Source organism: Drosophila biarmipes, chromosome 3L (assembly GCF_025231255.1).
Source record: "Drosophila biarmipes strain raj3 chromosome 3L, RU_DBia_V1.1, whole genome shotgun sequence".
Taxonomy (NCBI): domain Eukaryota; kingdom Metazoa; phylum Arthropoda; class Insecta; order Diptera; family Drosophilidae; genus Drosophila; species Drosophila biarmipes.
In genome coordinates this window covers 14,200,766-14,214,750 of record NC_066613.1, presented here as the reverse complement: position 1 = coordinate 14,214,750, position 13,985 = coordinate 14,200,766, and the positions used below count along the sequence as shown (strand labels likewise).

The 13,985-nt window shown below is 44.1% G+C and overlaps 3 protein-coding genes across 4 annotated transcripts; 1 reads left to right on the top strand and 2 right to left on the bottom strand.

The window, feature by feature from the left end:
- Positions 1-1,572: 1,572 nt before the first annotated feature.
- LOC108028385 (tectonin beta-propeller repeat-containing protein) lies at positions 1,573-6,393 on the bottom strand. The gene is made up of 6 exons (XM_017100198.3): positions 5,207-6,393; positions 3,754-5,147; positions 3,321-3,584; positions 2,557-3,256; positions 1,919-2,497; positions 1,573-1,860 (listed from the first exon to the last, which is right to left on the bottom strand). Exons 1-6 carry the CDS (start codon positions 6,269-6,271, stop codon positions 1,822-1,824), a joined length of 4,041 nt encoding a protein of 1,346 aa, XP_016955687.1. The 5' UTR covers positions 6,272-6,393; the 3' UTR covers positions 1,573-1,821.
- A 141-nt stretch (positions 6,394-6,534) lies between these two features.
- LOC108028388 (DCN1-like protein 4) lies at positions 6,535-13,719 on the top strand. Of its 2 annotated transcripts, XM_017100200.3 has the most exons (7): positions 6,535-6,735; positions 7,322-7,372; positions 7,442-7,613; positions 11,794-11,885; positions 12,069-12,322; positions 12,385-12,592; positions 12,962-13,719. In XM_017100200.3, exons 3-7 carry the CDS (start codon positions 7,501-7,503, stop codon positions 13,039-13,041), a joined length of 747 nt encoding a protein of 248 aa, XP_016955689.1. In that variant the 5' UTR covers positions 6,535-6,735; positions 7,322-7,372; positions 7,442-7,500; the 3' UTR covers positions 13,042-13,719. The 2 variants fall into 2 exon arrangements, with proteins under 2 accessions (XP_016955689.1, XP_016955690.1); XM_017100201.3 differs by lacking the exons at positions 6,535-6,735; positions 7,322-7,372; positions 7,442-7,613 and adding an exon at positions 11,701-11,723.
- LOC108028387 (lysosome-associated membrane glycoprotein 5) lies at positions 8,372-10,588 on the bottom strand. The gene is made up of 5 exons (XM_017100199.3): positions 10,425-10,588; positions 10,169-10,251; positions 9,852-10,100; positions 9,114-9,523; positions 8,372-9,053 (listed from the first exon to the last, which is right to left on the bottom strand). Exons 1-5 carry the CDS (start codon positions 10,522-10,524, stop codon positions 9,011-9,013), a joined length of 885 nt encoding a protein of 294 aa, XP_016955688.1. The 5' UTR covers positions 10,525-10,588; the 3' UTR covers positions 8,372-9,010.
- Positions 13,720-13,985: the final 266 nt, after the last annotated feature.

The following is a 13,985-nucleotide window of genomic DNA, read 5'->3' as shown; positions in this document are numbered from 1 at the left end:
TGCAAATTATATCAGTAACATGGTGCGGAATATGTTTGTGCTTTACAAATGGGCACTAAAACATTTTTGTTTGCCAACTATCATAATCACAAAGCTTAATTTTTTTTTGTTCTTCCAATACATGTTGCCGGTTTGCTAGGATCAGTGCGGGGTCATTTAGCATTATCATTTTGAAAATATAATTCTGAATAACAAATTACTTTTGATAAATAAAACTAATGAAAAATGCATTTCTAGGCAAGGATACATGAGTTCAACACTATTATTATTGGAATTATTTTATATTGTTTAAAATAATTGCGATTTTTAAATTTCTAAAACCTTTTTACCTATACACAGAGAAAAATAAGTCTTAAAACTTAAAAAGCTTTCTTGAAATAGTTCTTTAATATGACAAAGATTAAAGTGCTTTTCGGCAATATTTGGTTTTTGCTTTCTAAGACCTAAATAATTGTATCCCAACACTGTTATATTTTGTATGGTCTTAATAAATTTAACATGTCATAAAATAAAACCTATTTGATCTATTATTATTACTATAACTATATTATTATTATAACTAAACCCCAAAACTTTCTTTAAGTGCCTTGTAGCAGTATAACGTGACTGGAATAGTGCAGCATCCAGAGCAACCTTTTTTTTCATTTTTGGATGCATCTCAAAAGGCCAGAGGGAAACTTTTTCCGTCTTTTTCAAATTTCGAATATCCCCCAACCGACGGGCAATGTCATAGTCTCTGCGGATAGAGGGGCTTTCCACGATTCGCTTGACTTATGTGCGGGCCTATTGTATATAGGTATGTACTGTTTACTCATATTTAGTGGCTGTGTCTATATGTGCGTTTAGCGGGCACAACCGTAATCGCAGTTTGTCATTCGCTTGCACTTCGCATTCGAGTGATTGCCGCTCGGCCTGAGGAGGAAGCGGAAATAAGTGCATTTGGGTGTTTGATTGCACTTCGCACAGTTACTAAAACTCCTCGAGCATATAAAACTCAGTTGTTAGGTAAACATTAGTGAGTTATATCTTAAGTAGAGTTCGAAATACTGTTATTACTGTGGCAGTACGGCAACTCCAAGAAAGTACTCGATCTATCGATAGTCTATGCATCAATTCTATCGTAACGGAATTTTAAATTACTTCAACTCAATTTAAAAAAAAAACAAACTTTTTAAATTAGTGGAATACCAAAATGAAGCTATAAAATGTTTATATATTTAACGGGGCTGGCAAGCCCTAACCTTAATTCAAAATACCACCTTTTGTCACATAAATACTTTATTTATTGTTATTGTTAAGCTAACATTGTAAACATGTTTTTCATCAAATAAATTAAATTTAAAAAAAAAAGAGGAACACCGTAGTCAAAACCACCGACTATCGAATACCCGTTACTCTGTTGACTAATTTCCAAATAAATATGTTTTTAATAAATAAACATATGCTGCACATAAATCACAAATTCCTAGCTCTTATAATTACAAAGATCTCGACGTTCGTACCAGCAGAAATCGACTCAACTATCCAAGAATTAGGAATTTAACTTATAGGGTTGAAAAGTTTGGTTCTAACTTTCTGTTTTGCACTCTACGAGTAACGGGTATAATTTTTAATAAATATTTTTAGAACTTAAAGCAAGTTAAAAATAAGTATAGGTACATACATAATACATCTTAAATATGTATAGGGAAAAAGTTGACTTGAAATACATACTTTGGAATTAGCGTTGGCATAATTAAACAAGCTTACATACATGAATACATACAATAAACCGGAACGTCCGTAAAGTATATAGGAATGCCCAAATTGTATATCAATCCTTTATAAATATCCTTCGACCGATACATTTTGCCACTGACCCTGAAAAAAAAATTGGTAAATTAAAATTGAAAATGTAATCCAAGGAAATAAACCTCACCGCAATGCCTAGGTTCCAACCAACCCCTGCAGGATTTTCCTTCGTAATACCACAGCGCCTGCAGATTATGCCATTCAGGGAAATGGCCCACACTTCGGAGCCGACGGACACCGCCCGGAAGCCACAATGCTGCTCCGTGTGGGGCGGCACATTGGCGGCATTGGGCAGAAACTGCCAGTGAGAACCTTCTGGGAAAGTCCTTGAGATCTCCTTTCGCACAGCCAAACGCTGCTGGTTGTCCAGCGCCCAAATCCCAGCGCGACCCACACTTATCGCCTTGAAGGTAACGCCTGCGGGAGCCTCCACCTGCTGCCAGGCATCCCCGCAAGGATTCTGCCTGCTGATGCCGTAGCGGAAGAACACCATGCCGTTGCGTGCCACAGTCCAAACCTGACCCGTGGGGCCAACGCTGATCCCGACCAGCGGCTGGTCACTGGTTATGTGTTCCCAGGCATCTCCCCGAGGATTCAGGCTGCACACTCCGTGCCGAATCAGGACGTCGCCATTGGAGGCGACGGCCCAGGCGGCAACCGATGTGTTTCCCTCACTCGTCAAACTATCTCCATCTTCATCCAATACCTGCAGGAAAATTATGTTAGGGTTCCGAAAAATAAGATTAATTCTTAAGAAGTCCATACCTGCAAGGCGGCATCAAGGATCTTGGATTGACTCAGCTCCTGCCAGGGTCCACTGCTGCTGAGTCTGCACCTCTTCATCCACCTGCGCCGGCGCACACAGTCGGTGAGCTTCTTGTGAGCATGGTAGTTAGCTGGAAAGTCGATGGCATACTGCCAGCCCTCCTTGTCCGCACCACCGGGAATATTATAGTCAATGGCCCAATCCGAGATCCATTCGCAGTGCGTGGACAGCAGCTTGGTGTGCTCCTTGCTGCGCTTCTGCCGTCCAGTGGCATCGCTCCACATGTGCCGATCCGTGGGCAGACTCTTGGCAGTGAAGCCACTGATTGGATTCCAGCGCTGGTTCTCGTATACATAGTACGTGTGCGTGTCAATCATTGGATTAATCTTGCCGGAGCCCTCCAGACCCTTTAGGAACATACCGCCCCAACCGCCGTTGTATACCCAGCCAGTGTTGTCACAAGAGATGCCCCACACAACGTCCACCCCGCTGTTGAATATCCTCTTAATGTGGCCGCCCATTTGGCGCCAGTGCATCCGCTCCATGGAGACAATCAGCGAGGGGCATCGGTAAAGCACATTGAAGAGCTTAATGCGACCGCTCACATAAAGCCTGGTCACGCTCTCCGGATCGATGCGATACTTGTAATCGGTGTAAACGGCGTTGTTCACGATCATTAAGTAGTGGTCCTTCAGGGCCCTTAAAGGATATACAAACATCATTTCATATTTGATTTATATTTTGTTTAATTTAATATACTTACCTAATTTTTAAAGTGAATGTAGCTCCCGGAGCGAATGCCATTTTGTCATTGCGAATCTCGTCTAGCCACTCGGACTCCTTCATCGAGTTCAGCACAGTGGTGCGTTCGTTAAATCGAGGATTTAGATGCAAAGCAATCACACGATGTTTCTCTACACGATGCGGCTGCACTTTGACTGTGGAATGCGATTGCAAGTCGAAGCGGATCTGGTCAGCGTCATCATACACACAGCCGGTTATCTCTAGTTCAGTTCCGCAAGGCATTCTGTTAAGTAAAAGTAAGGGAGATTTTCTTAAACAAATCTAGATTGATGAGCACAATCCTTTTCTCTACAAATGGGGTCACAAGTTCTTTAAACAAAAGGGACAAACGTACAAAAATGTATGATACTTGTAGGTAAGTAGACAGACATACGTCGCAAAATCCCACTTACCCATTGTAAAGAGTATTGTAATAGGGAGTTTCGCATGTGGAAACGTCCATCTTCTCCACATATCCCTCACCGGGTTCGGTTGTCTGCTGCGCCTTCATGTTAGCAGCATCGAAAACAAACACATCGCCCAGCTCACTGGTCAGCCAGATGGCATTGCTGGCCGGTTTGCCCACCAGCGTGTTGATCTGGCTGCACACGGATGAGAGGTGGGACAGCCAGTCCTCCATCTCGGAATCGCTAGAGAACTGCAGTTTCACGGGCGAGCAGTTAACAGGTAGATGAGGCGCGTGTATAGCAATCCGCGGAGCTCCTGCTTCACTGCAGCACTGTACACAGGTGATGTCCGAAAGCGGGAACTGAATTTTCGTGGCAGCTCCATCCGGACTGAGCACTGTAAAAGTGCCTGAGTCGCCAGACTGGGAGGTCTCGTTACCACTCGTTCCACTGCCACTGCTTACCCACTCAAGTTCAATGATACAATCTTCGAATTCGCCTCCAGGACGCTGGTAGCGAGCATCCGCCGATTTGACCCATGAAGATAGCTCCACTGCCTTCTCGAACTTGGCCACAGTCTGCAGCTTTGCTAATTTCTCCTGCCGTCGCTGTAGTTTGCTTAGGATATCCTTCCGCCAATTGGCATTGACATCCACTTTACTGTCGCTAACTTGCTCGTTAAACCAATTGGGCATGTTGCTGGCATCCACGGTCACCGCACCCGGAGCGACACAACTCCACAGTATGCCGCATTCTGTCCAAAACTGGGAGCCCGTGTGGTCATCGTCTTCGCCAAGAAACACATCCGATCCGTGGTGCGTTGAGTCCGATTCGAAGACTGTCGAGTCGCTTTCGGGATGGGCTTCCATACCCACAACGGAGCCAACACTTCGCACTGGCGACCAGGCCCGAGGGTTCTTCAGCTGCGTCTCAAACTTTCCGGTAATCTCTACCACATCCGCCGCCGGAGCACTGGAGGCATGCGAAGTCTCGCGCAGAGCGGCAGTTCGGTGCTTGTGGCGATCGTTCAGGTTTAAGCTTCCTATAGTCGGCGGTGAATCGGCACTGAGTTTCCAACGTTCGTTCTTGAGAAGACCAGGTGGACCTCCATTGCTGGAGAAGGAGCCCGTTGAACTATTAAGCACGGTTTCAATGACAGCACACGTCTCCACGACGCCCTTTTCCTTCTCCTTCGAGTAGAGATTTGAGAAGCTCTGGTGCTTTGAGCCTGGGGTTGAACTGCTGCCACCACTTTTGCGGGAGACAATGGATAGAGAGCTGGAAGTGCGGCTGATTTGCATAGGGCACTGAATCAGGCGCCACTTTTTACCCGTAGGATCGGCGGAAGTCACCCCAGAGCGGTGGTACAAGCAACGGTCGGCGGCTCCAACGGCAAAGACCTACGGGAGAATATATTTTTATTAATTAAAAGATGGGTGTTAATCAAAGGCCTGCTCACCTGATCGTTGGCCGCCACAGAGACCATGGAAACGTTGCCCACCATTTCCACCCAGCCCTTGCCTATGGCCGAGTCCTCGCTTATGCCCGCTGCCTCACCCTTGACGCCCCTCCTGAACCAGGCATGGTGATCGTTGGTCACACACCAAACAGCATCGGTTCCCACGGAAACGTGAACGATGCGCAAGCTACAGCTGGCCACCGGGGTCTTAACATCCAGCCAGGCATCTCCGACAAGGTTGTCTCGAGTTACACCGGTGCGGACGATGACACGTCCGTTATAAAGAACGGCCCAGACAAGACCAGTGGGTCCCACGCTGATCTGCGACAGTTCGCTGCCCGTTGGAGTGGGCACAGCTGTCCAACGGAGTCCCTCGGGTGCTGTTTTTGACACACCCGTTCGGAACATGGCCCTGCCATGTGCGGTGATGGCCCAGACGCAGAGAGTACCGGCAGGCGCGTTGGGAACACAGGTGCCGCCTATGGCCACATCGATAAATGGCTCCTGAGTGGGATCCTTGTGCAGAGGGGCCACGGCGCACCAGCTATTCAGGGCTGCATACCTCCTGTATCTCACCCACTTGCGACGTCGCACATAGGAGTTCCAGGACTTCTTGGCCGAATACGTGGCCGGAAAGTCCAGGGCATACATCCAACCATCCTCGGGCAGGGGCTGGCCATCGAGCTCCAGGTCCAGGTGCCAGTCGCCGTCCCACTGCCAGGCCATCGAGGGCAGTCGGATCTTGTCCACTCCGCGTTCCACACTGCCATCGGCGGAGGAGTATCTGTATCGATCCGTAGGGAGGAGCGTCTTCGAGAATCCCTCGATGGGCAGCCAGCGCTCGTTCTCGTAGGACTCCTCCCGTATCCGAATGGGCACGTCCAGACCGTGGACATGCACGTACACCTGGCGATCACCGCCAATGGCCCACAGAAAGTTGGGCACGGCGCAGATCTTCTTGAACTCCAATCCCAGGTAGGGCAGTTCCCGCCAAGCCCCGGAGCTAGTGGACAGCGTGTAGACGCGCCCTTCGCTGCTGGCGGCGAACAAGTACGAACTCGGCATGGTGGATCCGCTATTAGACTATGGAACGAGGGATCCTCTTTTGTCTGCCATCATCGTGTTTACAAAAATTGATTTTTCTGCAGATAGAGCTGTCTAGCCAGTGGTGGCACAACCGTTGCCTAGGTTGCAGCCGATAGTATCGCTTAAGTTGGCTAACAAAATTTGATAAAGCTAGCTTTTTTAACATTTTGTAAATATTTATCGATTCAGTTATACCTCTCTGAGTTTTAGGTCTATTTGAAGTATAAATAAACAAACTAAAGAGCTTGAAGCAACCCTATAAACCCGACAGTGTTGTTAAATTTCGTGAACCAGAGCATACAAAAACCGATTACTATCGAAGCTAGAGCGCCGATAGACCTGCGCACCCTCAAGAATTCGATGAACCGATACTATCGCCAGTGGTTATCCCAGCTCTAATTGACGCCAAGAAATTATACATTGCATTGATTTTGAAAAATATGGTAAAAATTGAAGCGTTTTTTCCGCCTACCGTGTGGGTGTAGCCCTAAAACCGAGGACGTCCCATTAAGGAGACAGTAACCGGTAGCCGTGAAAAGGGACAGCCGTGAATTTGGCCCATCGGCGTGGCGACGTTCGACGCAAAAAAGCGAGCACGCGCAGGCCAGACGGTCGTTCGGTCGTATCAGCTGCTGACTGTGGGACCCGGAGGCCGACCACGGACCAATCCCCCACTGCGCCCGTGCACCCCGGTCCGCAGGCCCGTAGTCCCAGTCCCGACCGAGTCCGAGGCCCTTCCAGCAGCCGGTATTTCGTGCCCTGGTGTAGTAAAACATATGTACACCGCACGCCAGCCGAGTACAAACGTCCATCTGTGGTACACACATATGCAAATAGGTGTATTAAGCATATACTATAGCCACTATATGTATCCCCCGACCCAATGTCCTGTGCATCCCGTGGAACCTCTGCGCTGCATCCGCGTTTCGGGGGTGGACGGTCGCTCGGCCTGCCAGAAAACTCCCCTAAAAATAGCGTACGAGCAAGTGATTAAAAACCCTATTAATCGGAACCTTTCCTACCCCACAGTTAACCACTTCGGAGCAATAGTAAACTGGTCTTATCGGGAAACAAAGTGTGGTAAGTGCATCCCAAGTCACCTGCTTGTAAGCAAAAAAAACCTATATATGTGGCATGCACAATCCGCAGCAAAACGCAACTTCGACGCACGGAACGGACAGACTCGGGAAACCACATCACCAAAAGTCATGCCACGGGGAAAACGCCGAGCTGCGGATACTATTAGTGACAACATGGATCATGGTCAACCGAAGAGGGCCCGAACCAGCTACACCAGCATACCCACACAACAGAGCAGCAGGTGAGTGCGGAAAAAGAAAAACCGGAACAAGAACAAAGGGCCCTCGGTGTTGTATCATCTGTTTCGGGGAAAAGCATCTGGTTTCCGGTGTAGAGATTCCTGCCGTTTCAATGCCGCATACATTGATGCTTTTCAAATAAAGAGAAATAAAATAAGGTGAACTAGATAACTCACAGCTGCCACAAGAAATTATAATTCATACGATAGATGCAAATTTTTAAACTGAAAACGTTAACGAGAGTAGGATATTGTATCCACACAGTCATATCTTGAAATATTTTCCTTTTAAAAGCAAGTGTAATACGGAAATTTCAAAGTATTACCCATCCTGAGTATCTTTTATTCATATTAATTTAAGGCATAAGAAAATTAGGAATAATGAAAATCACTAGCTTGCAGAATATTTTAAATGATTATTCATTTATTATTCACTAGAATACATTATTAGAAAAACTTATTCACTACTCATTTCAAACAACTATAGATACTTGCCTGTTAGGATATGACTAATAGGAAATTCGTAGTGGAATTTTTGCTGATCAACAAAGAGTTTCTTTATCAATAATAGTAATAGTCTCAAAATACATTAAATAAGAAAAGGAATCATTGCGATAGACGTATCATAAAAAAGTAGAAAAAAACAATTCTTGACAAATATCTGTACTTACTCAGTTTTAATTGTTGCTGAAGAACATTTATTCATTCCTTGTTTTAAATAATCTCGTGACATTATGATTGTCAATAATAAAAATCCGATGTTTTCAGCAGACATCAGTATTTATTTCCACTTTAATTAAACTCATTAATACTAATTTAAACCAAAGCATTTAAAGTTCCTATATCCTTCCCCACGCTCTCATCTTTCAATAGTTCAATTGGCAAAGTTTTGAATGGATTTAGAGATAATGAATGTTTAATAGGAGGTGCAGGAGATATCGTTTAACAATGTGTCACAAAAAAGCGAATATTCAGTATATATGTTTCGTTAAAATTGCTGAAACACGTGTATAAGTTTTGATATGACGTCCACGATGCCAGCATTGGTCTCTCGCTAAGATTAATTTTCCTGGTAAATAATAGGTCCTGGTTAATAATGATATATATTAACATTTAATAATCATATATGGTGTGCTATTATTTTATACATTAACAATATGGAAGACATTTGCATTTCTCATATATGTATCTTTAGTTGACTTCGAGAATCTCTCGTAAATGTTAATCTCATTATTTGCCGCGGGAACAACGCTTAATTTTGACTCTTAAAGTTTAAAAATAGGACTACAGGATTGCAATAGATCCAACAAACGTGGGGGATATGTGTAGACAACGATATGATCTCAAAAAGTTGAACGAAAACGAACGATTCACTCGATATTCGGGTGGATCTTCTCTGCTCACTCCATGGAACCGTACTGAACCTTCTTGATTTTAAAGTACCTAGGGGAAAAAATCGTTAGAATGGCTGGGTTTTCCAGGGTGTCTATGCAGAGATATTACCTCCAACCGCCGTAGCCGGAAATGGTCAGCAATACGGCGATGGCCAGGGCAGTGCCCACGGCCAAAGGCGCCGTCTCATCGCGATAGGACCCTGTGGCGCTGCAGTGGAAGGACGGGCCCCACTTGCCGCTGTCCTTGAACATGAAGCTCTGCATGTGCATGTCGCGCAGATACAGCTTGGCTATGTGCCCCGACAGGTCGCCGGAGTCGTGCGGGGCGTACATGATCACAGTCTGCTCCTTGTCGCACACATAGGATTTGCCCACCGGCGTGGGGAAGTACATGGGCGTTTGGGCGGGCGAAGTCAGCTTCACATCCAGATTGGGGCGATCCGGGTGCTCGAACAGCCAGTTGGAGGATGAGTAGCTCAGCTCGAAGAGGTTAATATACCAACCCTCGCCGCCAGACGACTGTGGGTTAAAGTTCAAATATTAGTCGATAATCAACCTTTCACAACCTTTGACCTTAACCAGTGACGGGCACTTTCTAGTGTGTGTGTGGTTCCTAGATACTTTTTCTGTTCTACTGGCTGGCGTAATTGATGGCAGTACATACTCAATGCATGAATGTGCCTAGGCAGCAATCAGGTGTTAATTGAATTGACCATTTACCTATGTTGATATTTCCCTATTATTGATTTTTCCAATTGAATTTTCTACGAAACTTTCTATCTTAACCTTTTATAAAAACCAGCAAGTGAAACCTTTGCCATCACTGGTTACTGCCCAACCCACGCACCTTTTTAAATGTCATGGACAGCCGGAAACCCTTAAAGTCCATGGTGAGAATTTCCATGTTGGACTCGACGCACTCGCCACTCAGCTGGGGATCGTCGGGCATGTACAGGTCGGCCTCCACATCCTCGTTCAGCTTGTTCCGGTACTTGATGCTGATCAGCCCGTCCACCTGCATCAGGATGCAGGTGATGCCATTGGTGGCATTGAATCGGTATAGTGAGGCGGTGGCATCGTGGTTCATGGACGAGGCCTGCAGCAACAGATTCAGATCATTAGCCATGACTGGGAGGAGGGATTACCCTTGGTTACTCCACTTACCGATGGCGACTTGGTTGTGTACTTGCTGACCCGCGGCGTCTTCGTGGTGAAGACACCAACCTGCAATCCCTGGGCGGTGGTCACTGAAAAGGATTGGTTAGGAAAGTGGTTTCACAGGTTGTCCCACAGATAGCTTTGTTCATTTTTCAGTCAGTGTGTCACACAACCGTCCTCGACAGTATCGATTTTCGGTGCTCCCACCACCATCACCTACGAATCCAACACCCCCTGCCCACCGAATGTCTCTTCTACTTACCCAAAAGTGCCAGGAGCGCTGAGCAAATCAGGGTTCCATTGATGGCATTGCCCAATCCTTGGACCCTGGACAAGGACTGCCTGAAGCCGGACAGTTTCATTTTCTCTAGCAAATCCTTGTGCACTCTGTGGCCAATTCCAATGACTGTTTTACGATGCAGTGTCTCCGCTCGACGCAACTACGACGTGCTTCCTGTTTCGGGTCCTGCGCACAACTGCGGCCCAAATAAAATCGCACTGTCCTGCTGCTGTCTCCTCGAATCCACCCACTCCCGCTGCCACCCACTCCCAAACCCATCCCGCTCTTCCCTTGTCCGCCGACAGGAGTTCACTCTCGCTTTTCGCCTGCGCAGTCGCTGCTTATGGGACGCAGGAGGAGATGTGGGTATATTTGCGCGTATGTAAGTGCACTTAGGAAAAATATGAACAGAAAATTATGGTTACAGCTTTAAAATTGAAATTTTATTTAGTTACATTTTTAATAATTATTTAGTTGCTTATTGAAATGTAATTTTAAAATTAAATTCATATTCCTTAAATATTTGCATTTTAATGTTAATTATATATAGTTTACACATATTATAATTTTTCAACTACTATACGTTTATAAGTAACGAAAGAACAACCTGATTACATAAAACCCAATAACAATTTAATATTTTATATTAAACATTTATTTAATTAATTTAATTTTGATATAGATGCTCACATGAATTATTTTGTTGATTTGATCTCATGTCAAACTTGACTAATTGTTCTGTCCTTTGTATCGTACTATCATACTATTGACAATTATACCAAGGTTACAATATCCTATATAGCCTTAGGAAAATTGATTGAAAACCCCAACCAAACAATAGAAGTACTATTCGATAGTATATCTTATACATAAACGAACAAAAAGAGCAATTGATGAAATCAATCTGAATTTATCAGCGATCGTTGATATTGCATTTGATGGAGGCTATGCAATAGTGTCTCCCTGAAGAACCTAAAAGTTCGACAGCCTTTGGTTTTCCCCATTCGATTTGTCATATCTGGGTTGGCATTATTTTCTTTGCTTCCCTGTGGGCCTCCGCTCTTGGCATTGGCCTCGTCTCGTCTAGCCGCTGCTCTGCCATGTTTACTATCGCTATTTTTAGGGGCCAATTCTCAAAGACAAACCCCAGAGGAGAGGCAAGTCGAATAAAATAAACAAAAGAGGCCAGAAGGCATTAGCGACAGATTCGATTAAAAGTCTGATGTATACGTGGTGAAGGCGAAAACAGTGCAGTAAATTCCATATAATTTAGATGGCCGAGTGTGTGCACATGGGTTGAATCATTGAACCTCGTTGATTAAGTCGAAAACTTGTTGTTTCTATTCCGCAGACGCCATATACGAGCGGAGGATGGCTTCAGTCAAAAAAGGTGTTTGACATGGTTCCATGAATACACCACTCCAGATGAACCAGACCAATTGGGTGAGTTGATCTTGTGGTTGAATCTCATTGGAATATTTCTGTTTAATTTGGTTTAAAAATATCAAGTCTTTTGAAATATAGGTATTTAGAATACCTTATGCAAACCGAATTCTAGATATATCTGTGAGATTTTATTCATTTATTTGGCCAACGAAATACTTATGTAACTATCTGACGTTACAGGTCCCGATGGCATGGAGAAATTCTGCGAGGACATCGGCGTGGAGCCCGAGAACATTGTGATGCTGGTGCTGGCCTACAAAATGGGCGCCACCCAGATGGGCTTCTTCAGCCAGCAGGAGTGGCTGAAGGGCCTCACAGAACTGGACTGCGATTCGGCAGCGAAAATGGTTGTGAAACTGGACTATCTGCGCAGCATACTCAACGATCCAAACTCCTTCAAAAGCATCTACAGATACGCCTACGACTTTGCCAAGGTGGGTGCGGACTTATTATGATCTATGATCTGTGATTAATGGGAATATTCCTGTGTTTTCAGGACTCGGACCAACGGTGTATGGACATTGTCACTGCCAAAGCCATGCTCCAGCTCCTTCTGGGCAAGCACTGGCCTCTGTATCCGCAGTTCGCACAGTTTCTGGAGCAGTCAAAGTACAAGGCGATCAACAAGGATCAGTGGTGTAATATTCTAGAGTTCTCGCGCACCATCTCCATTGATTTATCAAATTACGATATTGACGGGGCATGTAAGTAATCAAAAATCAAAGTGAAAAGTTTTAAGTTTAATTAATTGGGAATATTAGATTTAAAAGCTGAATTTTGCAGAAATAAATATGGCACAACATATTTTATTTTTAAAATTAAAGTATTTCTGATTTTCCTCAAAGGAGTTAATCTCCAAAATAGATTTTATTTTACATCTAAGGGATCATCGCAAGTTGGCTTTTTAAAAGAAACTTCATCATTTTATATTGAAGTATATTAATTTTTTGTATATTTAAGCAACCGTTTTAAAAAAATGTTTGAGGCTGTTTATTAAATGTAGTACTAGGCAGTTTATAGGAAAATTATAGTTTGGAAATACTGATTTTTAATGAATTTCAACCTACTTACAGGGCCCGTCATGCTAGATGAGTTTGTGGAATGGCTGCGTCTGCAGCGGAGCCAGGTCACCTCGACTTCCGGCTCCAGCTGAGAGAAGCTATATCGAGTCGCCTATTTCTAGTTCAACTTTGGGAGCTCAGTGCGGAGGAGTTCGCGGAGGAGGAGATGGGATGCGATGGGAATGCGGATGCGGATGAGATGCGATCGACGGAGATATAAGACACAACCACAGAACACTCACTGACATCCACATCCACGCCCAAGCCCACGACCACAAAACACAACCACGCACTCGCCCACACAGAAACACAAGGCATTTTGGAGAGACTGCGTACACTGGCAAAGCAACCAACTATGAAACTAAACTATTGATAATATATTTAATGTAATAATTTATGTATTAACGACAACTAAAAACTAAAACCACATTTTTCTACTTTTAAGGCCTCCATTGAAAAACAAAAAAAAGAAAACAAAAACGATATGAAAATGAGAAAGCAAGAAAAAGAATAGCAACAAGAGCCAAAATGGGGGCAGCTTGTAAAAAGTAAACCCAGAATATGAAACGATGGCAATAACCAAGAGATCCCCCAATAGACCTAATCTAGAACATACAACTGAACTCAAGCGACCCCTTCAAGATATCAGCAAGCATAGTCAAAATCTCAACGAAATTCAACACCAATACTGGGGAATTTGTAGTCGTTATTAAATCAATGTAGAAAAACAAACAACATTTGGGGACTATTTAATAAAATTATTAAGTGAAGATGTGTCACCGCGCTTTATTATTTTTATTTTAGTTGGCTAAAGGCTGGTATTATGTTAACTTCAAATGTATTTAAATTCATCTTCGCAAAAGAACGTGCTTTTTATAATATTTTTTGACAAGGCAAGCTTTGATATACTCTTCCGTTTTCTGTGAAACAATCCCAATAATTACTTAAGAAACCAAGAATTACTTTAAACTGAAAAGAACAAATTAAATTAAAGTTCTAGAACAATTTCAAAACATTAACGGCTGAAGTGGGTACT

What these genes read in the sequence shown, in the direction of transcription:
- LOC108028385 (XM_017100198.3), bottom strand. Translation starts at nt 6,271, where the DNA reads ATGCCGAGTTCGTACTTGTTCGCCGCCAGCAGCGAAGGGCGCGTCTAC. An exon ending in TCCTTGATGCCGCCTTGCAG is followed by an intron (nt 2,498 to 2,556) that starts GTATGGACTTCT and finishes ATTTTCCTGCAG; the next exon opens with GTATTGGATGAAGATGGAGA. An exon ending in GTTGGAACCTAGGCATTGCG is followed by an intron (nt 1,861 to 1,918) that starts GTGAGGTTTATT and finishes TTTTTTTTTCAG; the next exon opens with GGTCAGTGGCAAAATGTATC.
- LOC108028387 (XM_017100199.3), bottom strand. Translation starts at nt 10,524, where the DNA reads ATGAAACTGTCCGGCTTCAGGCAGTCCTTGTCCAGGGTCCAAGGATTG. An exon ending in TGTCCATGACATTTAAAAAG is followed by an intron (nt 9,524 to 9,851) that starts GTGCGTGGGTTG and finishes TTTAACCCACAG; the next exon opens with TCGTCTGGCGGCGAGGGTTG. An exon ending in TCCGGCTACGGCGGTTGGAG is followed by an intron (nt 9,054 to 9,113) that starts GTAATATCTCTG and finishes TTTTTCCCCTAG; the next exon opens with GTACTTTAAAATCAAGAAGG.
- LOC108028388 (XM_017100200.3), top strand. Translation starts at nt 7,501, where the DNA reads ATGCCACGGGGAAAACGCCGAGCTGCGGATACTATTAGTGACAACATG. An exon ending in CCCACACAACAGAGCAGCAG is followed by an intron (nt 7,614 to 11,793) that starts GTGAGTGCGGAA and finishes TCTATTCCGCAG; the next exon opens with ACGCCATATACGAGCGGAGG. An exon ending in ACGCCTACGACTTTGCCAAG is followed by an intron (nt 12,323 to 12,384) that starts GTGGGTGCGGAC and finishes CTGTGTTTTCAG; the next exon opens with GACTCGGACCAACGGTGTAT.